At 42.9% G+C, this 27,906-nt stretch overlaps 2 protein-coding genes across 2 annotated transcripts; both read left to right on the plus strand.

Moving 5' to 3' along the window:
- Window positions 1-4,536: 4,536 nt before the first annotated feature.
- On the plus strand, window positions 4,537-6,682 carry LOC306982499 (prostaglandin E2 receptor EP2 subtype-like; the record flags this gene model as incomplete). The annotated part of the gene is made up of 2 exons (XM_079582435.1): window positions 4,537-5,339; window positions 6,443-6,682. The coding sequence occupies exons 1-2, from the start codon at window positions 4,545-4,547 to the stop codon at window positions 6,680-6,682; spliced, it is 1,035 nt and encodes a 344-aa protein (XP_079438561.1). The 5' UTR covers window positions 4,537-4,544.
- A 6,105-nt stretch (window positions 6,683-12,787) lies between these two features.
- pmela (premelanosome protein a) lies at window positions 12,788-25,615 on the plus strand. Its single transcript, XM_079582436.1, has 15 exons — window positions 12,788-12,890; window positions 14,394-14,489; window positions 14,605-14,751; window positions 16,941-17,066; window positions 17,380-17,541; window positions 17,612-17,893; window positions 17,975-18,094; window positions 18,839-19,498; window positions 20,482-20,625; window positions 20,691-20,975; window positions 21,939-22,061; window positions 22,147-22,249; window positions 22,342-22,547; window positions 22,638-22,728; window positions 25,463-25,615. The coding sequence occupies exons 1-15, from the start codon at window positions 12,833-12,835 to the stop codon at window positions 25,611-25,613; spliced, it is 2,754 nt and encodes a 917-aa protein (XP_079438562.1). The 5' UTR covers window positions 12,788-12,832; the 3' UTR covers window positions 25,614-25,615.
- Window positions 25,616-27,906: the final 2,291 nt, after the last annotated feature.

The raw sequence follows: 27,906 nt of genomic DNA on the forward strand, positions 1-27,906 counted from the left end.
TAAAACTGAGCAGATACTGCAAAACACAACAGGCGCTGAGAGACTGGGGTCCAGGGATTGTCCCAGGAACACCATGTATTTGACATCAACTCACAAGGTCTGTGATATTCTTACAGAGGTTTGAATTGGTGCCATAAATGTGGGTACTTCGTATAAAAATTTGAGAACTCTAGCTCAGTCTAGCTTCAGTGAGTTACAGGTGCTGAAGCAAAAAGTGTTATAACAATGCCCTGTCTCCCCTATACATATACATGTCCTGCTGTACAAATGTGCCTCCGTTACCTCAGGATTTTTTATTGTTTTATTAGCTCAATCCAAATACATTATAAATAATTTGGATGTTTAACAATATTTGTTGCACAGTGACTTTTCAGTTAGAGAAAGGGTTTGCCTTTGCAATTTTGTTTATGTTGATGAACTTTAATTAAATACAATGCATATATTTAAAATATATTTACATTTCACTTCACGTTGGTCTCAGTCCCTCTGCACAGCGTGGGGCCAGCTTCACGTTGGTCTCAGTCCCTCTGCACAGCCTGGGGCCAGCTTCACGTTGGTCTCAGTCCCTCTGCACAGCGTGGGGCCAGCTTCACGGTCTCAGTCCCTCTGCACAGCCTGGGGCCAGCTTCACTTTGGTCTCAGTCCCTCTCCACAGCGTGGGGCCAGCTTCACGTTGGTCTCAGTCCCTCTGCACAGCATGGGGCCAGCTTCACGGTCTCAGTCCCTCTGCACAGCCTGGGGCCAGCTTCACGTTGGTCTCAGTCCCTCTCCACAGCGTGGGGCCAGCTTCACGTTGGTCTCAGTCCCTCTGCACAGCCTGGGGCCAGCTTCACTTTGGTCTCAGTCCTTCTCCACAGCCTGGGGCCAGCTTCACTTTGGTCTCAGTCCCTCTGCACAGCGTGGGGCCAGCTTCACGTTGGTCTCAGTCCCTCTGCACAGCCTGGGGCCAGCTTCACGTTGGTCTCAGTCCCTCTGCACAGCCTGGGGCCAGCTTCACTTTGGTCTCAGTCCCTCTGCACAGCCTGGGGCCAGCTTCACGTTGGTCTCAGTCCCTCTCCACAGCATGGGGCCAGCTTCACGTTGGTCTCAGTCCCTCTGCACAGCCTGGGGCCAGCTTCACGTTGGTCTCAGTCCCTCTGCACAGCCTGGGGCCAGCTTCACTTTGGTCTCAGTCCCTCTGCACAGCCTGGGGCCAGCTTCACGTTGGTCTCAGTCCCTCTCCACAGCATGGGGCCAGCTTCACGTTGGTCTCAGTCCCTCTGCACAGCCTGGGGCCAGCTTCACGTTGGTCTCAGTCCCTCTGCACAGCCTGGGGCCAGCTTCACGTTGGTCTCAGTCCCTCTGCACAGCGTGGGGCCAGCTTCACGTTGGTCTCAGTCCCTCTACACAGCGTGGGGCCAGCTTCACGTTGGTCTCACTCAGTCCTCCACAGCCTGGGGCCAGCTTCACGTTGGTCTCAGTCCCTCTGCACAGCGTGGGGCCAGCTTCACGTTGGTCTCAGTCCCTCTACACAGCGTGGGGCCAGCTTCACGTTGGTCTCACTCAGTCCTCCACAGCCTGGGGCCAGCTTCACGTTGGTCTCAGTCCCTCTACACAGCACAGACAGGCGCCTCAGCTCTGCTCCCTCTAAAAGTGTGTGCACTGTGCAGCAAACAAAACGCCGCAAAAGTTGGATTTAAATTCCAATATCACCTCATTGTCACACAATGCCACGCAGATAAATGGTAAGGACTTTGTTTCTATCTTAAACAGTGTGCTTTGGAAAACAGTAGGTTTGTGACATTGTACTTCACACATGCATCTACATAGTCACAACATAGACTTGTTGCTCTGATTACGGAGCGACAAGCATTTGCAGTAACCCTGTATTACTCGCTTGACCAGCTTCTGCCATTGCCTTTTAATTCAAGGATCCTTTGGCAGAAGGCAAGTTCAAACATGAGCATAAAGGGCGTTAAGATTATACTTGGAGGAGGTCTTAATATTTTTGAGTCCTTTACAGTGCTCGTGGAGGTCATTGGAAAACACAGAGCTATATCTGGCTATAAGGTAAGTCCAATAAAAGTAGTAGTAGTTATGGAAATAGACAAATAGTACAAAATACATAGTGTCAGAGATATTAGCCCAAAACAAAAGAATCAGCATTTTGACAGTCACCATAGCTAGCATAGTTAGGTAGTATTTACAGTGGGGGGAAAAAGTGAGTACACACATTTCTGCCTAAATTGGTCATAAAATGTGGTCTGATCTTTATTAAAACTAGAAATGCAATGGCTGCGCCATTGCGATTGACTGCGGAAATGCGGGAAGCGAATGCAGAAATTGCATAAACTCTTCAAATTGCATAATCTAATTTGCATAAACTGGTAAAATGCATAAAATGTCATGTTGCATAAACTGTATAAACTGCATAAAGTGGTAAAATGCATGAATGGGTTCATTTGCATAAATTATGTAAATTGCATAAACTCTTTAAAATTCATAAATCCTAAATGGCATAAACTCGTCAGTTGCATAAACGCTTTAAAATGCATAAACTGGTTAAATCCCATAAAGTGGTTACTTTGCATACATTGTTAATATTGCATAAACTTTTATATTCCATAAACTGGTCAAACTGTTGAAATGGCCTCAGTGCTTGATTGGCAGAAGCTGCACAAATGGCTGAAAGGCCTGGAGTCTCCCCATTGGCTGGATTCCCCCATACACACCAATGCAAAAATTTCAAACTCCTGTATAAAAAAACTGGAAATCTGCAGAAGGCCAATTTTTTCTCAAAACCCACAAGTTGCAGAAGCTGAACATGCACAAAGTGCAGAAATTGCAGAAAATGCAGAAAAAAGTGCAGAAAAGCATGGATGTGCGGCAGCCCCATTATAAGTCAATGGGAAAAATCTCCGACATTTCGGCCGATTGCGGAAAAACCATAAGTTGCAGAAGTCCCAAAAGTAATAGCACCCTTTTCCTCAACATGCGGAACATTTTGATGCATAACTTGCATAAATTGCACAAAGCATGAAGGTGCTGAAAGCTCTAGAAAATCGGGAAAAAGATGGAAGAGGAATAATAATAAAGAACATGAAAACCAATAATTGACTGCGGAAGAATTCCGCAGTCAATCAATTACAAGAATGAGTAAACAGTGTATGCTTAAACAAAACATGGCTGACCCTCCTTTGGCAGCAACACCTTCATCCAGACGTTTCTTGTCGTTGCAGATTAGACGTGCACAACAACCAGGATGAATCTTGGACCAAGATTCCTGGGATGTCCGGTATGAGCGGCTTTTTTAAGGTCGTGCCACAGCGTCTCAATGGTTTAGGTCAGGACTTTGACTGGGCCATTCCAGAACGCGGATTTTATTCTGAAACCATCGTGAAGAGGATTTGCTTTTGTGCTTTGGGTCACTTACTTATTCCTCCCTGTCCTGTGAATGTTAACATGTTATGGCCAATAAAATGACAATAACATGTAAATGTTTGGGTGGCATTAGTTCAAGCAGACACTGTTTACTCATTCTTGTGATTTTAAGGCAAGGCAAGTTTATTTGTAGAGCACAATTCATACACAAGGCAATTCAAAGTGCTTCACAGTTGCATAAATACAAGAAAACATAGAATAGAATCAATAAAAACATCAACATAAAACTAATCAATTACAGTAAAGGCAAGAGTGTAGATAAAATACTTTCAGTTAAATGCATTTTTAAGTCTTGTTTAGATTCGCTCTGTCTTGAGCACTATTTTTTCTTGCTCGTTACCTAGCCTCTGGTTTGACGCTCCTTCTCCTCTGGACATCAACATAAAATTAATCAATTACAGTAAAAGGCAAGAGTGCAGATAAAATACTTTCAGTCATATGAATGGGCAAAAAGAACTGTTTTCAGCCTGGATTTGAACATTGTCAGAGTTGAGGCCTGTCTCACATCCTCATGAAGACTGTTCCAGATTTTAGCTGCATGAAACTGAAACGCAGCCTCACCGTGTTTATTATTGACTCTGGGAACCACCAGGAGGCCCCTCCCTGAAGTTCTCAGGGCCCGAGATGGTTCATACGGCTCTAACATGTCAGAGATGGACTTTGGTGCTAAACCATCAAAAGACTTGTACACAAGCAGAGCTGTTTTAAAGTCTATTCTCTGAGTGACAGGAAGCCAGTGCAGAGACCGGAGCGCTGGACTAATATGGTCGTATTTCCTGGTTCTTGTCAGGACTCGAGCAGCAGCGTTCTGGATGTACTGTAGCTGTCTGATAGCTCGTTTTTTAATAAAGAAAAGACCACAGTGTTTTTGGGCTGTAACCAATTTAGGCAGAAATGTATCAAATTCCAAGCGGTGTCCCACAGGGATCCATTTTAGGGCCATTAATATTGTTTGCGGGGCATTACACAGCTTGAAATCACAACACCGAGTCGAACTAATGTTACTCCGCAAAGTGTTGAGACTGAGCTGTGTGATGACAACCTGCTCTGCCTTTCAGGTCAACTACATAAGCTTCAAATAACTACATCAGCGGACCCTTCAGTTATCCTTATATCTTTGCACCATGCCGTCCGTGACAGAGGAGCCGTGCCACGAGCTGCACCACTTAGTCTCCAGCAGCAGCCCGCTCATCAGTGCCATCTTGTTTGGAGCGGGAATACTCGGAAACGTGGCTGCTCTGGTGATACTGGAGATGCAAAGGCGCAGAAAGAGCCAAACAGATCGGAGCCATAAACCTTCGCTTTTCCACATTTTCGTCACAGCGCTGTTGTTCACAGACCTGGCGGGGACGTGTTCGGTCAGCCCATTGACGCTGCTTTCGCACTCTCAGAACATGACTCTCGTTGGGATGTCGCCCGAAAGTCACCGCGTGTGCACATACTTCGGCCTCAGCGTGATGTTTTTCAGCCTGGCTTCGATGTTCCTACTCTTCAGCATGGCACTAGAGAGGTGCTTTGCCATCGGGTTCCCTCTTTTTTACAGCAGTCACGCCTCCAGAAAGTGCGCCTTCATCACAATCCCGACTGTGTTTTTGCTTAGCGCTTCATTCTGCCTCTTGCCTTTTGGCGGATTTGGGAAATACATTCAGTACTGCCCTGGGACGTGGTGTTTTATAGACATGAATCCAGAGCGAAAGGAGGACCGCGTCTACACCATTCTCTACGCCACAGTGATGCTGGTGCTTGTGCTGGCGATAGTGGCGTCGAACCTTTTCGTGGTGTACCGGCTCTTGCGGTTGTACCAGAGGCGGAGGTCCAAGAGGGGGCGCAGGGAGACGGCCACTGCTGAAGCGGTGGAGTATCTCATCCTGCTGGTGTTCATGACCATCATCTTCATCATCTGCACCATACCACTAGTGGTGAGCACAAAAACACAAATTAGTGCACATGTTCTGGATATATTCGCCCAAGTATCAGTACTCCTGCTTGAAGGAATAGGCCACCGTTTTTACATACTGAGATATGTTCTTACCTTAGCTTTGATAAGTTCTTTAGGATCTGTCTGATCTTCACCCGTGCCTTCAGTCACGTAAACACAGCACAGACGGCGTTAGCATTTAGCCTCTCCCTCTCTCCTCTATAGCTCCAAAACTGGTCAAGATAGAAGCTACCAAGCTCTTCCACGTTTTCCCTATTTAAATATGGTTACGTGAAGTGTTACACTACAAAGTATAATTACACAAAATTAGACAATGTGGATTTTCTAAGCGGATAAAAGGGGGAACTATATTGTAAGGCGTAATAATACCAGGAGAAGTTCGAAATCCGCGCAGTAATCTTCACTTTACTGTGCGGATGCCAAATTACTCCTGGTATTATTACGCCTTACAATATAGTCCCCCCTTTTATCCGCTTAGAAAATCCACATTGTTTAATTTTGTGTAATTATACTTTGTAGTGGAACACTTCACGTAACCATATTTAAATAGGGAAAACGTGGAAGAGCTTGGTAGCTTCTATCTTGACCTGTTTTGGAGCTATAGTGGAGAGAGGGAGAGGCTAAATGCTAACGCCGTCTGCGCTGTGTTTACGTGACTGAAGGCACAGGGGAAGATCAGACAGGTCCTAAAGAACTCGTCAAAGCTAAGGTAAGAACATATCTCAGTATGTAAAAACGGTGGCCTATTCCTTTAAGGGGACGAGATAGAATTTAAAAAGGTTAAAATTATGTATTTTCCACCCCCTACTTGCTCCAGCAATGTCCTAATGTGTAGAATGAGCCCAGACCAATTCACCACAACTGCTGCTAAAAGCCTGCACTGTCACTCAAAAAGAATATTAACTATCTCCACCGTCATGCACGAGCATCGAGACTACAGTAGCCGCTACATCAGAAAACTTTAGGGCTTTTCATAACATCTCCACTTATTACTGACACCACTTGTTCCAGGTATTTCCAACCAGGTTGTTAACTAGGATATTTGACTCCACTTTCCACCCTCTTTCTCTTTTTCCTCTCCAGGTCCGTGTGTATTTGAACTCTCTTGATCATCATCGCGTCGAGTCACACAAAGTGGACATGCTTGCCCTGCGCTTCATCTCCATCAACCCCATCGTCGACCCCTGGGTGTTCATCCTGCTCTCCCCCGGTGTCCTGCGCTTCTACTGGGCGTCAGTGTGCAGGGCGCCCTGGTGCGAATCCAAAGCATCTAACTTAAAACTGAGCAAACAGCGGGGCCTGAAGGGTGGCGGCTCACTATGAGTGTGTCTGTTGCCGCTACAGTTGGTTTGAGTTGATCAAATTGCAAAAAATATCTCCCGAGCTAGCCCTGATTTGCCACTGATGCTATTGGAACCACCATTTAAGTCTGTGTTTACTAGATTTTTTTTTATTGATGACTAAATTAGTTATTAGTTACTATTTCAATAATCGATTTGTTGTCGATTAATCGTCTCGCTGTTTTAGCCCTAACCCAAAATCCTCATGAAATGTCCGTTTGCTTATTAATCCAACATCTACAAAGAGCCATCAGGTCTTGTTTCTCCTCATGATTACAGCAGAATATTATATTATATCTACGAGCAACACCGAGAGGCTGAGTGTGAGGCGTTCAAGGGTTGCGGGGGAAAAGTTCACAAATTAACCTCTTACCACCCGCCAAAACCAAATCCATTCTTTCCTCTATGCCATTGTCGTCACTTTTTATTTCCCTTATGTGTTTTTGTCACTTTTTCATTACTTTTTTGCTGCTCTTCTGTCACTTTTGTGCTGGATTTTAGTATTTTTTTGCTGGATTTTTGTCATTTTTTCTGCTGGATTTTAGTATTTTTTTGCTGGATTTTTGTCATTTTTTCTGCTGGATTTTAGTATTTTTTTGATGGATTTTTGTCTTTTTTTTTGCTGGATTTTAGTATTTTTTTGCTGGATTTTTGTCATTTTTTCTGCTGGATTTTAGTATTTTTTTGATGGATTTATGTCACTTTTTTGCTGGATTTTTGTCTTTTTTGCTGGATTTTTGTCTTTTTTTTTTGCTGGGTTTTTGTCTTTTTTTCTGCTAGATTTTTGTCTTTTTTTGATGGATTTATGTCACTTTTTTGCTGGATTTTTGTCTTTTTTTGATGAGTTTTTGTCATTTTTGTCGCGTTTTTTGCCTCTGTTTTGAAGAAGCTTTTAGATTTGGAGAATTTGGAGAAAACATGTTCAGGTAGGAGTTAAGAGGTTAAGGTTAGGGCCAGGGAAATGGTTAAACTTTAGGGTTAGGATTAGGATTATTTGTATTTTTAGACAAACCAACTCATAGATCTATACGAAATCACAGCAGACCGTCCCTCCGGAGCATACGATCTAGCACTAACCCATTAAAACTGAGGGTGCAAACATTTCAAAATGAGGTTGCAATGCACCCTTTTGCACCCCCGTATAAGGGCCTGTTCAAACCAACAATGGGGAAATGAAGTTGCTGCAGTCAAGAGGAGAAAAGGAAAACAAAGTGACAAAACCATAAGCACAAATGTGTAATCAAGAATTTCAATAGGCCTGCATTTTCAACTAAATAAGCTTTTCTTTAAATTCAAATTAGACTGCATGTGGCTTTTAAGTTTTGTTTTTTCTTTCCCTGTCATTTTCATCATGAATTGATCACAGAATGCTCAGAGTACACACAGAGGACCACAAACTGTGCCCTCTGGTGGCGGTTTTGCAGATGTGCAAGGAATTTTGTTTCTGATGTAGTAACTTAGTAGTTGCACCTGCAAGTCAAATTAAGCAATATGTTGATTATTATGTATAACACATGAATTAATTAGTCAATGTGCTCCCGAGTAGAATGATTAAGATTATTGCAATCCCTTAAGAGAGTTTGAGAGTTGTATAAACACTATGAGTACTTTTCTACTGAATTAGTCTATTACTACTACTACTATGATTACTTCTACTACTATTACAATTACTTGACATCTGACTGTTGGCATTACCATTTCACTGTTTCAGAGGCGGACTGGGACGGAAAAACGGCCCTGGACTCTGACCAGCCAGGCCCAAAATTATTATTATTATATTATTTTAACCTCTTACCCCCCACCTTTACAAAGTGCATTTTCTCCAGTTCGGCTTTACCCAAATCCAAAAGAGAGCCTCATTTGAAAGCAAACACCTCATGTTTTTGTCACTTTTTTGTTGTGTTTTTGTCATATTTTTTGTCTTTCATTGCTTTGTCGTTTATTTGTTGCTTTTCTCGCACATTCTTGCTCCGTTTTCATCCTTGTTTTGTCGCCATTTTGATGCTTTTCTTTTAAGCTCTTAAATTTTGGAGAAAGCTTGGTTAAATCGGGGGGTAAGAGGTTAAAGAGAAAACCGAGAGGCTTCAACTACAGCTGTTTATTTATCCTCTGTGTCATCTCTCTAACTTTCCCCCAAAGCTATTAGGACTCTTTTAACTACAATCCCTAAAGTCGATCCCCAAATCCAGAGAAAAACCTTAAAAAACAAACGTATTAGTTGGTAGATAAGTGTGTGACGCTGAGTCAAATAGCTGAATGTTGTGGTATGTCGGTCATGTGGGGTGTGGGAAGGATTTGAAGTGAGCACATGAGGGGTCACATGCAGAGCAGACGGACACAAAGAGACTCTGCTTAAACCTGTTTCGCTAAAGACTTTGATTTTTTTTTCCGCCGGCCAGTCGGGCTTCACGGAAACATTTCACTCGCTGGAAGATTTCAGTTAAACTAGTCTCAAATTAGGCCCACACTGGCTGGAGCTGTTTCTGCTGTTCTGCTTCTCGTGCTCCACCAGCCGTAATTAAAGCATTCCTCCACCAATCCAAAGGTCAGCGGTTCAAATCCTCTCATTAAACTTTTGGGCCACTTTGCTTTCACTAAGAAACTAATAATAGCCTATTGCAATAAGTCAATTCTCCATTGATTTATATGAGAAATTGTAAAGGCCTTTTCTCAGAATACAACACACATGCAAAACACAACATTTTCCAACTTTGTATTGAACAAGATTTCAAAGCTTTTGCAGGGGACCTTTTTCAAAATGTGATCCCTGCTTGATTTATTGAGCTTTGAGCCATGAAAACAAGGCACAATCAGAAGTTTTTTTTCACTTTTTACTAGTGTATTCAAAAACTCAACCATGTATCCACATTTCACATCACTTTTCAGTAAAAATATAAACAATTTTGGCCATGTTTTTGTATAAAAGGTCTTAAATTATGAACATTAAATGAAAGAAATGTGCAATATATGTTTTTTTAAATATTTTCTTTACCCATATTGTCAGTAAACTTCAGGAAAAGTGTCATATTGATATCCCTAATTTGACTTAAAGCAGTACTAAGTAACGTGTTTACCTTAATAAATCCTTTCCGTAGTCCCTGTGGGGGTAATACAAGTGTTTATGGGATGATTGGAGGGTCTTTCATCTCCCCCTGGTGTCTCTGGACAGAAAACCATGTTTGCAACTTGACTGCCACCGGTCCGGAGAAAGCAATACACACTAATGGAATCACGAAGAAGAAGCTAACAGGCTAACGGGCAAAGCTAACTGCGGGCTAACGTCACTTTAAACAGTATTTACAGCCAAGTTTGAGTGAAAAAAAATATTTCCATTGTATAATTGTTGTTGTAAGTTACTTAGTACTGCTTTAAAGGGACTATAGGGAGTTTAAAAATGTTAAAATTATGTAGTTTCCTCCCCCTACATGTTCCAGCCATGTCCTAATGTGTAGAATGAGCTCAGACCTGTTCACCACAACTGCCTCTAAAATCCTGTACGGTCACTCAAAAATGTGTCACTTCGGCCCGAATTGCCGTCATGCACGAGCTTAATATAGAAGGTGCAGTTACACATATGACCTGAGGTGGCAGTAGTGAGTATAAAATGGCGAACTTGCATCCTGCCCCTTTAAGGTTAATGTTAAGGTATACTTCATTGTCCCCATATTTGTCCTCTGCATTTGACCCATCCTTCCGATGCCGCTGGGGAAGCCCGTAAAGAGCAGTGGGCGGCGACAGGGCCCAGGGACCCATCTCCAGATGTGGAGCCAGGCTGATGGTCGGAATCACCTGGCTGGAGGATTCACCTATTGTAAATGTTTTAAGTTCAGTTCAGTTCAGTTTATTATGAATATAAAGTAAAAACATTTACACATTCATTCATGGAGTATTGCATATTCATAAATGGGACGCCCTTGAAGCAACAGTTTGCTAAAATATATGGGGCCCAATAAGACACAATATTAAAAACACAAACATACATTAATACATTAGCAACCTAGGAAACATTACCTTTGGTGCCTTTTTCCTTCCAAACCTACAGTATAACTAACCTTACCTACTCTAATCTAAAACTACCTTATCTTACTTTTATTACTTTAGCAATGCATCAATTTAAAAGGGTACACACTATATGCTCACACACATTGGGACATACTACCATCAGACACAAGCTTTTTATTTATTTATTTGTATTTATTTATTTATTTTAGAGGTCCAGCTAGGGTTTATTGTATTTTCCTAGAAGCTCAGTTTTTAATTTCTTTTTAAAAATGGCCAAAGATGTTGCAGTTTTAATGTCAGTGTTCATTCTGTTCCACATTTCTGGGCCTTTACACGCCACACTAAGACTTAATGGTATAGGGTAAACCATACGCAGACACGGGGAGAACATGCAAACTCCACGCAGAAAGGCCTCATCCAGGTGGGAATGGAACCAGGGTCCTTCTAGCGGTGAAGCACAAGCGCTAACCGTGCTCTCACTGCGCCGAGGGAGTGAGTGATGCAGGCAAGAATACAGACACTGAATGACTCTGTGTTCAGCATCGGTGTTCACTGATGAATGGATTTTGCTCATAGGACGTGGATTCCTGGTTGGTGTTCAGCCTGAGGAGGAGGAGAGAGGGGGGTCAGAGGAAGGAAGAGAGAGAGAGGGAGAATACGGGGGCAGAAAGAGAATAAAAGGATATTATTTAGACCTCGTCCTGACCGTCGTCTTGTGATGCAGCCGCTCCAGCTCAGACGTCACACATGACACGAGTACAGAACGAGCTCATCAACTCCAGGGTTTGTGCATCCCAGTAAAAAACATTCAATTATATGAATGGTGCCTTAAATGTAGTTTAAACAGATCATTACATTTGATTTGGCATTAGAACAGCATTTCTTTGAAAATAATGACTAGTAATATTGTAGTACACTGCAAAAAGTCATTAACTAGATCAGTATAAACATCTCAATTTGAGCAAAATAATCCAAATTTTAGTTGTTTTGACGAGTTAAGAAGTTCTTGGGCATTTGTCCTGGATTATTTCACTTGTTCTGAGATGTTTCTGACTCGTTTCGATATATTTCGTCCTCATTTCAGGACATTTTCTTTGCCAATGGGGAAAGAAAATTGGTCTTATCTCATTGGCAATTTTACTTTCTTATTTCAAGCGAGATTTACCCTAGAACTGGTCTGAAATGTCCTCAAACAAGCAAAGGAAACTCAAGTCATTTAAGCCAATGCTTGATATTGACTTTTTGTAGTGTATATTCTGTATTAGTAGTTACACACTGCAAAAAGTGAATATCAAGAATTGGCTTAAATGACTTGAATTGAGGAAATGTATCTTGTTTTGAGCGGTTTTCATTCATTTAGATACTTTTCCTGATCGGACCAAGTTTACTTTGCTTGTTTGAGGACATTTCAGACCAGTGCTAGGGTAAATCTCGCTTGAAATAAGAAAGTAAAACTGCCAATGAGACAAGACCAATTTTCTTACCCCATTGGCAAAGAAAGTGACCTGAAATAAGGACGAAATGTATCGAAACGAGTCAGAAACATCTCAGAACAAGTGAAATAATCCAGGACAAATGCCCAACAACCAGTCAAAACAACAAAAAAATGGATTATTATGCTCAAATTGAGATGTTCATACTAATCTCAGTGCAGCTATAAAAATGTAACATGTTGTAACAGTATGTATTACACATTACTGTTTCAAAAATGGAGCTGAGTTACATTACTTTGAGTTACTTAAACAAAATAAACTGAAAATAGCAATAATGCCACGGAGCAACACTGCAGTCAAAGATTTCCTCTTCCTTCTCTCTGCTTTGTTTGAAAACGATGTCTCCCTGATCCACTCTTTCACAAGGTACCGGACCGAACACAAGAAAATGTATTGATCATTTCAGCATTTCATTCTCATGTACTGATTCAAACGGATTATGTTGCTTCATAAAACAGTCCTTTCTACATTAGGAGCTCTGTTCTGTCTCCAGCCGTGCCAGGGGGCGTCTCCAGACCAGCACTCCCTCATGATGTCACGCTTTAGAGGGGGTTTCTCTGTGGTGCGGGGCCCTTATAGTTCCTGGCGGGGGCCCTTTCCCCGGTCTTGTCCTGGTCCGGGTTCAGTAGTTCTCCAAAATGATGCCCAGGATTGTGCTGCTGCTGCTGCTGATGGCTGTGTCTGCGGGCCACGCCAGTGAGTATCTGAACTATTTGTTTCAAGTTGTGTGTTTAGTGATTAAGGGCGTGACTTTATGAACATGATGAATGACTGACAGAGAAAGTGGCTGTTTATGACCAAAGATAATTGAAATTTTAAGCGTGTAATTATTGTGTGTTTAGAGAAAGCCGTAATCACTGACTTCATGGTGGTTTTATCTTCATTTGACAGTCAAAACTTGATGAAAGATCTTATTTTGCTTGAAATAAAACTGGTGTGGTTGTTTTATCTTAATTTAACTTTAAATATCTTGCCTCATGGACAGATTTCTTGAAATTAGAGTCTGAAATCAAGGCCAAATTTGCTTATTTGAAGAAGATTTCACTTATTTCAAGATTAGGCTTTACAGCGTGCTACGACTGCACTATAAATATTTATGTACACTGCAAAAAGTAAATATCAAGCATTGTCTTTAATGACTTGAATTGAGGAAATGTATCTTGTTTTGAGCGTTTTTCGCTAATTTAGACACTTTTCCTGATCGGACCAAGTTTACTTTGCTTGTTTGAGGACATTTCAGACCAGTTCTAGGGTAAATCTCGCTTGAAATAAGAAAGTAAAATTGCCAATGAGATAAGACCAATTTTCTTACCCCATTGGCAAAGAAAATGTCCTGAAATAAGAACGAAATGTATTGAAACGAGTCAGAAACATCTCAGAACAAGTGAAATAATCCAGGACAAATGCCCAAGAACTCCTTAACTAGTCAAAACAACTAAAATTTGGATTATTATGCTCAAATTGAGATGTTTATACTAATCTAGTTAATTACTTTTTGCAGTGGATGTTTTCAGTACAAGCAGCAACATTAGCTATTTTACAGAAGTGAATCAATGCCACATTTAATCTTCACTGATGAAATAGACTCTGGAAATTGTTGGACAGACCTTCCATTGATTGAATAAATGAGGACAAAGGAGATAAAAAAAAAGTGGGCCTGCCTACAAAAGCTGTAATGTCACGTTCATGTCGATATCTCCCACTAGCGTTATGAAAAGGACGTATGTTGAAGGCTTTCACTCTCCAAAATATGACTCTAAATCACCCACACTTGCACTACCCTAAGTCTTCTCCATTGCTCTTGAAAGGAGTCCTGATTCCCAGTCGGTGGGCAGGTTACGTGGTTAAGTTCCCCCTCTGGCTGTGAGGGCTGAGCCTGGTCCCCGTGGATTAAACGTGGTGCTCAGCTGACGATCACATGAAGGGGATTGTGGGGGGTTTAGGGCCGTGTGACTCCGACGGACCAGACACACCTCGCTCAGATATGTGCTACTACAAAACTCTCGACCTGCGAATGCCTCTGTTTCACTAATTCACACAGACGTCACTTAGAAATGGCTTTGAGTTTTGGGCCAATTACACAGAATCAGTGAAGCCAGACATTGTTAGCAAAAAGTGAATTTTTAAAGCTCTTTTTTCATATCTATGTGTGGCTGTCTAAGTTTCCTGAATCTCTCCTAACAACGATTGCTCTCTCAGGACAGAGATCTCAGTTCACCCGGTATCGCTCCTGGAACACACGCATGTACCCGTTCTGGAGAGACGGGGATGTGAGGTTCAGGAACTGCTGGAGGGGTGAGCTACAACAACAGTTTCTACGACTGCAACAATGGCTACTACAACTGCTAGAGACATTGATGCCGAAGCCTTAATTCTTCTATTTGATTGTTAATAATGTTTTCTGTCTCAGGTGGTAACGTGACTTTTGAACTGAAGAACGACGCCCCGACTCTGACTGGATCCAAAGCCACGTTCAGCATAAACTTAAACTTTCCTTCAAACCAAACCGTGCTCGCCGACGGGACAGTGGTGTGGGCTCAGAACTGCACTGTGGACGGTAAGGAGGAACACTACTTCTACTAGTTCTCGTAGAAGTTGTGTTCTTTTGTCTAATGCTAGTGCCACTTTTACTTTTACAATTGCTGGTACGGATATTCTAAGTATTAAGATTGGAAACGGTAAATGGACTCAACTTATACAGTGCTTCTCTACCTTTATCAGGCCCAAGAGAATAGAATAAAATCACTATTAATTTGGGTCATCCATTTGTTTTGGCTTGCATATCAGTATGACACACAACAGAGGGTATTTATTGCCCCTTCAGAGACTGACTCGAATGGTCAGACGAGCGCAATGTTTATTTATTTATTTATTTATGAACATTTTATTAAAGGATCAGCCCCAAGAGATGAATCATCTCGTTTTCATGAGGGTCCTAAAAATGTCCAAGAAAAATAGAACAGAAAACAGCAGAGTAGATGCAATCAAATCAAACAAACTGATAACAGTAATAATAATAATACAATAAAAACTAGACAATAAAAATAAACAAACCTTAACGCACACACACCACACACACTCACACACTAGCTCTCATATTTCACCTCCCCACCTATTATCGAAGGAGTACAGTGGTTCCCAAACTGTGTTTTTTATGGTAAATGGCCACAACTTATACAGCACCTTCCACCCCCCTTAGGTCCAAAGCGCTCCAAATTAATGAGCCAGTCACCAGTTTATGCCACTAGACACAATTTAAACTATTTTTAGGTTAATTTTACATTGTTATTATTAGTATTATTTTTAAACACATCATGAAGGTGCTTCAAGGGTCAAGTGTTTTGAAAGGTACTTGGTGTGAGATGTTTGAGAACCACTGGTGTAACATAATGCATACAAGACAATACCTTTTCTAGTATAACACTTCATCACAGATATAACGAAGAAAGTTGGCACTCAATGTACAAAGTGTGCACATAATGTCTTGAGTTCTTGTCTCTGGGTCCCGCACTGATGGTAGATGAACTTCTCCTGCATGAGACATCGAGACTCCCGCCTGTTTCTCAAATATCCACTGTGGACACCATTGTTTTTCCTAAAACTAAAGCTAAAACGGGAGCCGTTTTCCTGAAGGTGTGAGACGAGCTTAAACAATGTTCAAATCCAGGCTGAAAAACAGTTCAATTTTATCAAAGTAAACTTTGATTTTGATCATTATTTTTGTTGCCTTTTAGGTTTACTTTGAACACATCCTTTTTGTGTTCCACACTCTGAATTACTCTGGGGGTCTTTTACCAAGAGTTTCACACAGTTTTACTCACACAGTTTTCCCTCATTTACACATCACAATGGGGCCCCAATACTGTCGGCATATATAAGCTTTATTGCTTCAGTGTTTTCCATTTTGAGCATCCATAATTGTATAGTTATACATTTTGAAAGACAAGTTAATATAAATTGCTCAAATAAGACTGATTAACTAATACACTTCCTTTCAAATGGAAAAATAGGGGCAACACAACAGCTATAATGTATTTTGTATTTTCCAGCTTGTCTTGATAAATGATAAATGAGTACAAAAAGTTTGCAACAACCTACCATGCTTGTTTTTGTAGTCCTATTATGTAGTACTCCAGGCAAATACTACTTCTATGACTGCTCAAGTAACACTACAAAAATCACTCTAGTACTCTTAACTTGGATGCTACCAGTGCTACTGTTGCTACTGCCCCTGCTACTCAATACATTACAAAATATTATATTGCAATATTTGGTGATGCACTATCTGTATCGCAAGAAGCCACAACACTGCAGAATCACTGTGATTGAGATTGGTTATAAATGTGCAAAACAATCTGTTACGTACAAATTTCCCATTTTAGTTCCATTTTAGTCTCATTTTGGTGCTGATTTGTGTTTTTAAGTCTAGTTTTGCCAATATTTTCCAATTACTGTTAATAAACTGTGTTTAAATTGAATGTCACATACCGTGTTGAAATGGTATATAGTAAAATATTGCAATAACATTATTGCAAGGTTGCACGTCTGTATCGCATACTGTACATTTGTTTCAATATTGAGCAGCCCTGGTTAGTGCACTGTTATTTAGCCATTTTACTTCAAGCAAAGCCATTAGAGTGAGCACATTATCGTAAAAGGTGAAAGACTGAAAGACAACAGTTTTCATCGATTTCTTTATTACATTATTATAATAATTACTGACTGTGCTCATTCTGTGTACCTCAGGGCAGCAGTACCAGGCGGGGCAGCCCGTGTACACAGACTCCCAGGGCACAGGAGTGTTCCCCGACGGGACGCCCTTCAGAGCCCAGAGGCGACCACAGCGCTATGTCTATGTGTGGAAGACATGGGGTGAGTGCCTAAATATTAATCTAATGAGATTTAGTACAACCCTCTTGATTGTTACTGTATTATTCTCATATAATTCTGATTAAAGGCTCAGACTTCTTAAAACCACTTAGCAGTGGCACTTTTCCAAAGTAACGTGAATGACGTCCCTCAGCAAATGCCTTATAAATTACAACGAGTACAATACAATATTACTGCTGAAAGAGTTTAGTTTAGTTTTTAAGCTTTTATTTTTGGAAGTCCTGATTATTTTATTATTTTATTATTATCAATTACTCCTCTGTTACACTGACTTAACTCGGTGCTGTGATTACAGGTCGTTTCTGGCAGGTGGCGGACGGTCCCTCCTCTTCTCTCTCCATCGGGACAGAGAACATCCCCATGGGCTCCTACAACATGGAGCTGGTCATCTACCACCAAAGAGGGAAGCAGAACTTCATCCCACTAGGCTACGCCTCTTCTGTGTTCACCATCACAGGTAAAACTATCGATTGCTGTATGTAAACACAAAATCCCTCAAATCAATCATACTATGTCCCCTCTTTCAGACCAAGTCCCCTTCACCATCTCCATGAGCCAAGTGAACGACCTGAACGCAGCGGACCAGAGCTTCATCCAGAACCGAGCGGTCGCCTTCAGTGTGAACCTCCACGACCCGAGCCAGTACCTCAGCGCCTCTGACCTCACTTTCACCTGGGACTTCGGGGATGAGACGGGGACACTGATCTCCAAGGAGCGCACAGTCACACACACGTACCTGTCTGTGGGAGCATTCAGGCCGCAGGTCATCCTGATGGCCAGCATCCCCACCTGCGGAGCCCCAACTGCAGGTATGGAAGGGCAAGAATACATGGCGTCCATTTAATAGAAACATACATGATCCCTTTTTGTTTATTGCGGTCTCCTCTCAGTGGTCCCCGTGGAATCCTCAGTCGCCCCTGCTGTGGTGGTGGTGGTGAGTCCAGCTGCTGTTCCAGACGCTGATGTTCCGGCCGTGGACACTGCAGTCGTCACAGAGACGGATGCAGCAGGTAAGATACCACCTCCAGCCACCAGGGGACAGTAAATGATCTTATGATTACAGTAGATTTAGTTTAAGCTGAAACAATCATAGCCTGTAAATTAAGAATGGACACATTTTAGCCTCCTTTTCCCTGAAGTCGTAAGGACAGAAGTTCCGCGCTCTAATGCACTTTACATTTAAACTTTTTTCCCTCTTTAAGTCATTGTTGAACGCAGGCTTGTCATTCGGACCTCCATGTGTTTGTCTTCACACACGCAGCATCGTCTTATTTTTCTCCTTTTGTTATTAAATATTTTTTCTGCCCTATTCATAAATAAGGGAACTGTCTCCAAAAACCCTAGCCAGATTACGAGGAAGCCATCCTCACGTAGTCCATTCTTAATTCACAGACTATGGGAACAATGGAGGAATGTCTTGTAGGATTGACCTGGTTTAGTGATGCCTCAATACCATAGAGTTGAAGATCATTCGCTATGCATCATGGGATTTGTAGCAATAATAAACTAATGGAGATTCTAAAGGTAAAGTACTGTTATTGTTCACATCACAGTCTTAGGTAGTACAATGTTAGACAGATTTACCAGCAGTGACTCAGCAGATGTTCCATGGCTTTTATACTGTTTTTACCTCATTGTTAGTCTATGGAAAATGTTTGCTAGCACCCACAAACATGGCAGATCTCCATGGTAGCAGTGAACATAAAACATTCCACCCCGAACTCTCTTGCTATTTTATTGTCCTGTCTCTACAGTGGAGGCCGGAGATGACGCTGCAGCTGGAACTGATGAGGATGCTGTGAACACTGAGACCGCAGACGCCACCGCAGACGCCACCGCAGACGCCACCGCAGACGCCACCGCAGACGCCACCGCAGACGCTACCGCAGACGCTACCGCAGACGCCACTGCAGACGCTACCGCAGACGCTACTGAAGACGCTACTGAAGACGCTACCGCAGACGCCACCGCAGACGCCACCGCAGACGCCACCGCAGACGCCACCGCAGACGCTACCGCAGACGCCACTGCAGACGCTACCGCAGACGCTACTGAAGACGCTACCGCAGACGCTACTGAAGACGCTGCTGCAGACGCTACCGCAGACGCTACAGCAGACGCTGCCGCAGACGCTACCGAAGACGCTGCCGCAGACGCTGCCGCAGACGCTACCGAAGACGCTACCGAAGACGCTACCGAAGACGCTACCGAAGACGCTACCGCAGACGCTACCGAAGACGCTACCGCAGACGCTACCGCAGACGATACCGCAGACGCTACCGCAGACGCTACTGCAGACGCCACCGTCGATGCTGCCGCAGACACAGCAACAGTTGAAGAGGCTGCAGCGGCTGATGCCACGATTGATGCAGCGGCTGAGGCTGTTCCCGCTGACACTGAGGACGCTGCTGCAGGTACCGTTATGCTAACCCTGCATCGCTCCACTGCCCTCAACCACTGTGTAAACTTACAACAGACTCCTGTTACCCTGGCCAACCGCACTACAGTCCTATTTGTCTGAGATGAGTGTGATTGACAAGCAGTACGGAAAAGCATGGTCTGTCTGATACCAAAACAAACATGGCGGCCTACACAAGTACAAAGAAATAAAGCACCATTAACTTTAAAGGAATAGGCCACCGTTTTTACATACTGAGATATGTTCTTACCTTAGCTTTGACGAGTTCTTTAGGACCTGTCTGGTCTTCACCCGTGCCTTCAGTCACGTAAACACAGCGCAGACGGCGTTAGCATTTAGCCTCTCCCCCTCTCCACTATAGCTCCAAAACTGGTCAAGATAGAAGCTACCAAGATCTTCCACGTTTTCCCTATTTAAATATGGTTACGTGAAGTGTTCCACTACAAAGTATAATTACACAAAATTAAACAATGTGGATTTTCTAAGCGGATAAAAGGGGGGACTATATTGTAAGGCGTAATAATACCAGGAGTAGTTCGAAATCCGCGCAGTAATCTTCACTTTACTGCGCAGTAACCTTGACTTTACTGTGCGGATGCCAAATTACTCCTGGTATTACTACGCCTTACAATATAGTCCCCCCTTTTATCCGCTTAGAAAATCCACATTGTTTAATTTTGTGTAATTATACTTTGTAGTGGAACACTTCACGTAACCATATTTAAATAGGGAAAACGTGGAAGAGCTTGGTAGCTTCTATCTGACCTGTTTTGGAGCTATAGTGGAGAGAGGGAGAGGCTAAATGCTAACGCCGTCTGCGCTGTGTTTATGTGACTGAAGGCACGGGTGAAGATCAGACAGGTCCTAAAGAACTCGTCAAAGCTAAGGTAAGAACATATCTCAGTATGTAAAAACAGTGGCCTATTCCTTTAAATGAATTGCATCCTTGTTCCATGAGATTCATATTTCACTGACTTGCGTTCCTGCTTGCCTCAGATGCTGATGCGGCCGCTGCTGACACTGTTGCCACTGAAGATGCCACCGCCACCGATGCTGCAGCAGCTGATGCCACTGTTGAGACTGTAGATACGGCTGTTGTTGCTGACGCTGAGGCTACGGAGGGTGAGGTTCAAAATGATATACATAAGTAGAGCGGTAATATTCAAACTTTCCTTGTGTGTTTTCAGGTGATGTTGCAACAGAGGAAGCCGATGCTGCTGCTGAAGATGCCACCGCTGCTGAAGCCACAGAAGCAGCTGCCGAGGCTGTACCTGCCACAGATGCCGTGGACACAGCTGAGGCAGAGGGTGCTGTTGTCGAGGAGCCAGAGGTGGCTGGAGACAACACTGTAGCTGCTGCTGTGACTGAAGCCCCAGCCGCCACAGAGGTAGAAGAGGCGGCTCCAGCAGCAGATACAGAGGCAGAGGTTGTGGAGACGGAAAATGTGGTGGCAGCGACCGTGGCTGCTGCAGGTGAGGCACAAATGATGAAGAAAACATGGCCACAATTGGCAAGAGATGTTCACTCACACATACTGCCCTTGAAGCATACATACAAGTGTTAAAGGAATAGGCCACCGTTTTTACATACTGAGATATGTTCTTACCTTAGCTTTGACGAGTTCTTTAGGACCTGTCTGATCTTCACCCGTGCCTTCAGTCACGTAAACACAGCGCAGACGATGTTAGCATTTAGCCTCTCCCCCTCTCCACTATAGCTCCAAAACTGGTCAAGATAGAAGCTACCAAGCTCTTCCACGGGGGAAGTATGTTGTAAGGCGTAATAATACCAGGAGTAGTTCGAAATCCGTGCAGTATTCTTCACTTTACTGCGCAGTAATCTTCACTTTACTGTGCGGATGCCAAATTACTCCTGGTATTATTACGCCTTACATTATAGTCCCCCCTTTTATCCGCTTAGAAAATCCACATTGTTTAATTTTGTGTAATTATACTTTGTAGTGTAACACTTCACGTAACCATATTTAAATAGGGAAAACGTGGAAGAGCTTGGTAGCTTCTATCTTGACCTGTTTTGGAGCTATAGAGGAGAGAGGGAGAGGCTAAATGCTAACGCCGTCTGTGCTGTGTTTACGTGACTGAAGGCACGGGTGAAGATCAGACAGGTCCTAAAGAACTCGTCAAAGCTAAAGTAAGAACATATCTCAGTATGTAAAAACGGTGGCCTATTCCTTTAATATTCAATGGTAGACAGATAGGTGGAGGTTAGCGCCCCCTTTGGGTGAAACAGAAATATATAGTAATATATTTATTAAAATGAAAAGTCAGAAATCGGTTGAGAAGGAGTAACTGTGTCAATAAAACCACAGTATAACATAAAACCTAAGCATTATTATGACCATTTTAATGGTTAGTGCTTGTGCCCTTTAAAGTAAGTGTAATGCTATTTTAACTTTTTATAATTTCCTCTGCCAGAACAACCTGCAGAGGCTGAAGCTGAGGTTCCTCTGATCATCACTAAACGTCAGGCCCCGGAGCTGACGGCAGACTGCACCGTTTACCGCTACGGCTCCCTCGCCACCTCCGTCCAAGTCGTCCGTCAGTCTCACGCTATTACTTCCAGATTGTCTTTCTTTTAAAACAAGCCCATGATTATTTATTCATCTTTTGTTTGTCTCTGCAGAGGGCATCGAGAGTGTTGAGATTGTGCAGGTTACGAACGTTGTGTCTTTGGCCACTGAGCTGGAGCAGAACGCTGTGGACGTCACTATTTCATGCCAAGGAAGGTCCGTGAAACTCTTAGCATGAATTGTGTTTCTGTTTTGATGCGCAAATCGTAAAGTGCACTCCATAACTCCATCTCCGCTGTTGGCCGCAGCCTGCCCAGCGAGGTGTGCACGGTGGTCTCGGATGCCGACTGCCTGACTCCCGTTCAGACGGTGTGCAGCGCCGCGGTGCCCACTCCGGACTGTCAGCTCGTCCTCAGGCAGTTCTTCAATGAAACCGGAGTCTTCTGCCTCAACGTCTCTCTGACCAACGACGTGAGCCTCGCCGTGACCAGCGCCAGGGTCAACGTCAACTTGGGTACGACGCTGCGACTGTTGAAGCCCCTCTGTCGTCCAGGGGTGTAATATATCTTTAAACAATCTCACTATTTCATAAATTCTCTTGCAGCGACCACAGGATCTCCAGCTGGGACGGCAGCCACAGTGCTGGGCGTGATGGTCCTGGCCTGTGTGGTCTGCTGCATTGGTCTGATGTACAGGTGAGCTTGAGTGCTTCAATAACACTTTTATTGAAGTGTTGAAAAAGTAGATGATAATGAGGTCCTACTGTATGTATCCAGGAAAGGCTTTGCTCACCTCGATCTCTTGCTAAGCTTAATTCTTTCATCCCCCTCTTTATTGAAACAGCTAAGCAGCAAAGGAGAGCAAGATGGGGGAGGGAGGGGCTTCTGGGGAAGTGAAACTACTGTATATTTTGTTTCAGCGCTTAGATCAATATTGCATTTTTAATCAAGAAAGTGTAAGATAATAATAATAACTAGATGCGCCATTGCGATTGACTGCGAATTGCGGGAAGCGAATGCAGAAAATGCATAAACTGTTCAAATTGCATAAATTGCTTAATTTGCATAATCTAATTTGCATAACGTGGTAAAATGCATAAAATTTCATGTTCCATAAACTGCATAAAGTGGTAAAATGCCTGAATAGGTTAATTTGCATAAATTATGTAAATTGCATAAACTCTTTAAAATTCATAAATCCTAAATGGCATAAACTCTTAAGTTGCATAAACGGTTTAAAATGCATAAAGTGGTTAATTTGCATAAATTATTAATGTTGCATAAACTTTTTAAATTCCATAAACTGGTCAAACTGTTGAAATGGCCTCAGTGCTTGATTGGCAGAAGCTGCACAAATGGCTGAAAGGCCTGGAGTTTCCCCATTGGCTGGATTCCCACATACACACCAATGCAAAAATTTCAAACTCTCGTATAAAAAAACTGGAAATCTGCAGAAGGACATTTTTTTCTCAAAACCCACAAGTTGCATAAGCTGAACATGCACAAAGTGCAGAAATTGCATTAAATGCAGAAAAAAGTGCAGAAAAGCATGGATTTGCGGCAGCCCCATTATAAGTCAATGGGAAAAATCTCCGACATTTTGGCCGATTGCGGAAAAACCGTAAGTTGCAGAAGTCCCAAAAGTAATAGCACCTTCTCCTCAACATGCGGAACATTTTGATGCATAACTTGCATAAATTGCACAAAGCATGAAGGTGCTGAAAGCTCTAGAAAATCGGGAAAAAGATGGAAGAGGAATAATAATAAAGAACATGAAAACCAATAATTGACTGCGGAAGAATTCCGCAGTCAATTAATAATACATTTGATTTAAAAGCGCCTTTCAGAACACCCAAGGACACTGTACAATGGACACATTAAAAACATTAAAAACAAGAACAACAGAATAAAACAGAGGACAATCGATTGAGAAGGTGAGCGCGTAGCCAGGTGGTGTAGGACTGTCTGAACAGGTGAGTTTTGAGTTTGGATTTGAAGAGTGGCAGAGAGTCTATGGTACGGAGGTCAGAGGGGAGAGAGTTCCAGAGCTGGGGAGCAGAGCGGCTGAATGCTCTGTGCCCCATGGTGACGAGTTTGGCCGGTGGGACGGAGAGTTTGAGAGTGGAGGAGGAGCGGAGAGTGCAATGTGGAGGAGATCAGATATGTACGGAGGGGCCAGGTTATGAAGTGCTTTGAATAGGAGTATTTTGAAGTTGATTCTTTCTTTTATGGGGAGCCAGTGGAGTTGTTGTAGGACAGGGGGTGATGTGATGAGAGGTGGGGGGTCCGTGTGATGATTCGAGCTGCAGAGTTTTTGGAGGAGCTGCAGTTTCTGGAGGGATTTGTCGGGAAGACCGAACAGAAGTGAGTTGCAGTAATCAATGCGGGAGGTAACGAGGCTGTGGACGAGGATGGCGGTGGTGTGGGGGGGTGAGAGAGGGGCGGAGACGAGAGATTTTTGCGTAGGTGGAAATATGCAGACCGAGTGATGTTATTGATGTGAGACTGGAAGGAGAGTGTACTGTCGAGGATGACACCCAGACTCTTAAAGCAGTACTAAGTAACTTATTTACCTTAATAAATCCTTCCCGTAGTCCCTGTGGGGGTAATACAAGTGTTTATGGGATGATTGGAGGGTCTTTCATCTCCCCCTGGTGTCTCTGGACAGAAAACCATGTTTGCAACTTGACTGCCCCCGGTGCGGAGAAAGCAATACACACTAATGGAATCACGAAGAAGAAGCTAACATGCTAACGGGCAAAGCTAACTGTGGGCTAGCGTCACTTTAAACAGTATTTACAGCCAAGTTTGAGTGAAAAAAAATATTTCCATTGTATAATTGGTTGCACAGTAACCCTCTCTCCCTTCGCCTTTCCTGTCAGCGTAGTATTTACTCTCCAAGACAATAAGTTAAAATCGTAACTTGCTACTACACCTGCAGTTGCGCTTATGGCCTCTAGGGGGAAGAGTTACTTAGTACTGCTTTAACCTGAGGGGAGGGTAGGACAGATAAGTTGTTGAAGGGAATAGGAAAACTGTTAGATTTGGAGAGAGTGGCGGAGGTGCCTACGAGATGGACTTCTGTTTTGGAGCTGTTCAGTTTGAGGAAGTTGGAGGAGAATGGATTTCTTGTAGACAGAGGGCAAGGGAGGATGGAGGAAGAGATGAAGATGGTTTGATAGAGAGGTAGAGCCGGGTGTCATCCGCATAGCAGTGGAAATGGATGTTGTGTTTACGAAAGATGTGACCGAGTGGGAGAATGTAGATAATGAAGAGGAGGGGCCCCAGGACAGATCCCTGGGGCACACCAGCAGAGACAGGGAAAGTGTAGGACTTGTGGGATTTGAGTTGATGTATTGGACTGTCCTTGCAACTACTACTTCACCTTTCGAACGCTGAATATTAAAGACCCTCTCCTCTCCTCCGGCAGGCGTCTGAAACAGTACCAGCCGCTCGTGGAGGAGTCTGAGTCCGGTTCAGTTCGGAGCTCTGTGACATCAGTGCCTCTGTTACTGTGGAACCTCCTGAGCCGCCAGAGTCCGGGGGAGAGCCGGCCCCTGCTGGCGGGACGCATCGTTTAAAATACCACAGGACCTTTTGTATCTCGCTGTCAAACCTCTAACCAAACACTGAGCCTAACCAGTTACGCTTCCTTTCAAATATTTGACACCTTTGCATTGGTATTTCATGTTTACAAATGATGTGGAAAAACATCTTTTGGAGCACAGTATTTTATTATCGCAAAGAATGCTTGGATGAAATCAAATTGCTTTAGCAACTATAGCGACGATGCTAACAGGGTTTCATAATAAGCACTGATACGGGCAAGTTTGGTGCAGCTTAATGTAGTTTAAACCACGCAGGCTGGTCCAAGTTGGTTATGAGAGAGTTCAATCTAAAATTTTCAGAAAAAGGTGATTTTACACTATTAGTTAAAAGAAACAAAATGCTTCTGTCTTTTGGATGCAAATTCCAGTCCTGTGTATAGTCACATTTATGAAAAAAAGTTGTATATTAAAAAAAAAAAAAAAGAAATCGTAGCTTTTTCACATTTTAAATTCCATTCCACAATTATTTTTTTTAGTAGGGCCTTGAGAGCATATGTACATCCACATTTACACAAATTGTATGCTTTCATCAAAGATATTATTTCCAATCCCCTTAACCCACTCTGGGACCTGTCCTTCAGCTAGAAACCAGATGAATAGAATGTCTACACGTATATTTATTTGACAAGCACTGAATGTGAATAGGTTTTTGTGGCAACATATCAAAAAAAATGTTATGTACCTTTGCGATGTTACTTTGGTATTATTAAAGGAATAAACGTCACTGTTGTATTTATAATGTGCTGTGTAATCTGTTACAAACACATGCTGGGGATAGTGATGAGGTATCGACACACGTATCAAGCACAGAAAGCAACACCGCGGCCGAGCTGTGTCATGAGCGTATCATAAGAAAAGTCACGTGACCAACACTTTCACCGCGTCATTTTGTATCACAGTGTTGTACACGCAGGAGCGAGCAGCAGGGCGTGAGAGCAACACTTGGCTCATTTGTAGAAAAAGTGTAAACGTTTTTTACTTATATATTTGTTTGTGTAATGTACAGCTGAGTTGTTTAGGTGTAACCGCAGTTTCCTCCTCAAAAAGTACCTTAAAGCAATAGGCCACCGTTTTTACATACTGAGATATGTTCTTACCTTAGCTTTGACGAGTTCTTTAGGACCTGTCTGGTCTTCACCCGTGCCTTCAGTCACGTAAACACAGCGCAGACGGCGTTAGCATTTAGCCTCTCCCTCTCTCCTCTATAGCTCCAAAACGGGTCAAGATAGAAGCTACCAAGCTCTTCCACGTTTTCCCTATTTAAATATGGTTACGTGAAGTGTTCCACTACAAAGTATAATTACACAAAATTAAACAATGTGGATTTTCTAAGCGGATAAAAGGGGGAACTATGTTGTGAGGCGTAATAATACCAGGAGTAATTTGGCATCCGCACAGTAAAGTGAAGATTACTGCGCAGTAAAGAGAAGATTACTGCGCGGATTTCGAACTACTCCTGGTATTATAAAAAATGAGACGTATCAGTGATTCATCTCATTAATTTGTTTCTATTCTCATCATCCTGAGCAGTTTTCCTCTGAGTAAATGATCACTCTGTTAAACAAGCTCATTCATGACGATTTGGTGAGAATAAATGAGTCCAGTCATTGTTGAATTTGCTTTTTACAACTGCTGTAGTGCTTTTTCACCACCAGATGGCGCCTATACAATGAAGCCGACCAACATTGTGTGATACAGTGTGACACAATATGAAAGAGTGTGACACACACTTTGAGGGATCATCTGCCCATCACTAGCCAGGGCCGTCTTGATTTATTCCTTACTTGACCAAACATTTGTCTCATTCTCCAGTTTGATGGCTGTACATATAGATGCTATATCTAAGCTATATTTCTCTCCTCTATCTTCTCTCTCTGCGCCACTGAGCGAGTGGCAATAATAACATGCGCATGGCATGACTGTCCGCAGTGCAGGAGCAGCTGACGTCACTGCAGTAAATCTGTGACAGGACAAACCTGGCAACCGCCACACACATGCAGCAAGACTGAGGAGAGAGACTGCGTACAGAACATCCTGAAAAGGAGAACATGGTTCGTCCCATATTCTGCTGTCTTGATGCCTGTTATGGAGGCCGTTTGGACCGTTTCCTTTAATGTGTCAGTCTGTGAGTCTAAATGTTCAACAAATGTATTAGAACATGTATAATTGACTATCTAATCAAATCAAACTGACTTTATTTATCTGTTAGGAACTTCATTTGCAGATGAAGTGCCAGTGCTATCTAGCCCTACAGTTTGACGTAACG

The sequence above is a fragment of the Gobius niger genome (genome assembly GCF_951799975.1).
Source record: "Gobius niger genome assembly, chromosome: 24".
Classification (NCBI taxonomy): domain Eukaryota; kingdom Metazoa; phylum Chordata; class Actinopteri; order Gobiiformes; family Gobiidae; genus Gobius; species Gobius niger.

Bases quoted from the DNA above. Each gene is read 5' to 3' on its own strand.
- pmela (XM_079582436.1), top strand. From the start codon at position 12,833: ATGATGCCCAGGATTGTGCTGCTGCTGCTGCTGATGGCTGTGTCTGCG. The intron at 17,542-17,611 runs GTAAAACTATCG...CCCCTCTTTCAG, and splicing joins TTCTGTGTTCACCATCACAG to ACCAAGTCCCCTTCACCATC. The intron at 19,499-20,481 runs GTACCGTTATGC...TTCACTGACTTG, and splicing joins CACTGAGGACGCTGCTGCAG to CGTTCCTGCTTGCCTCAGAT.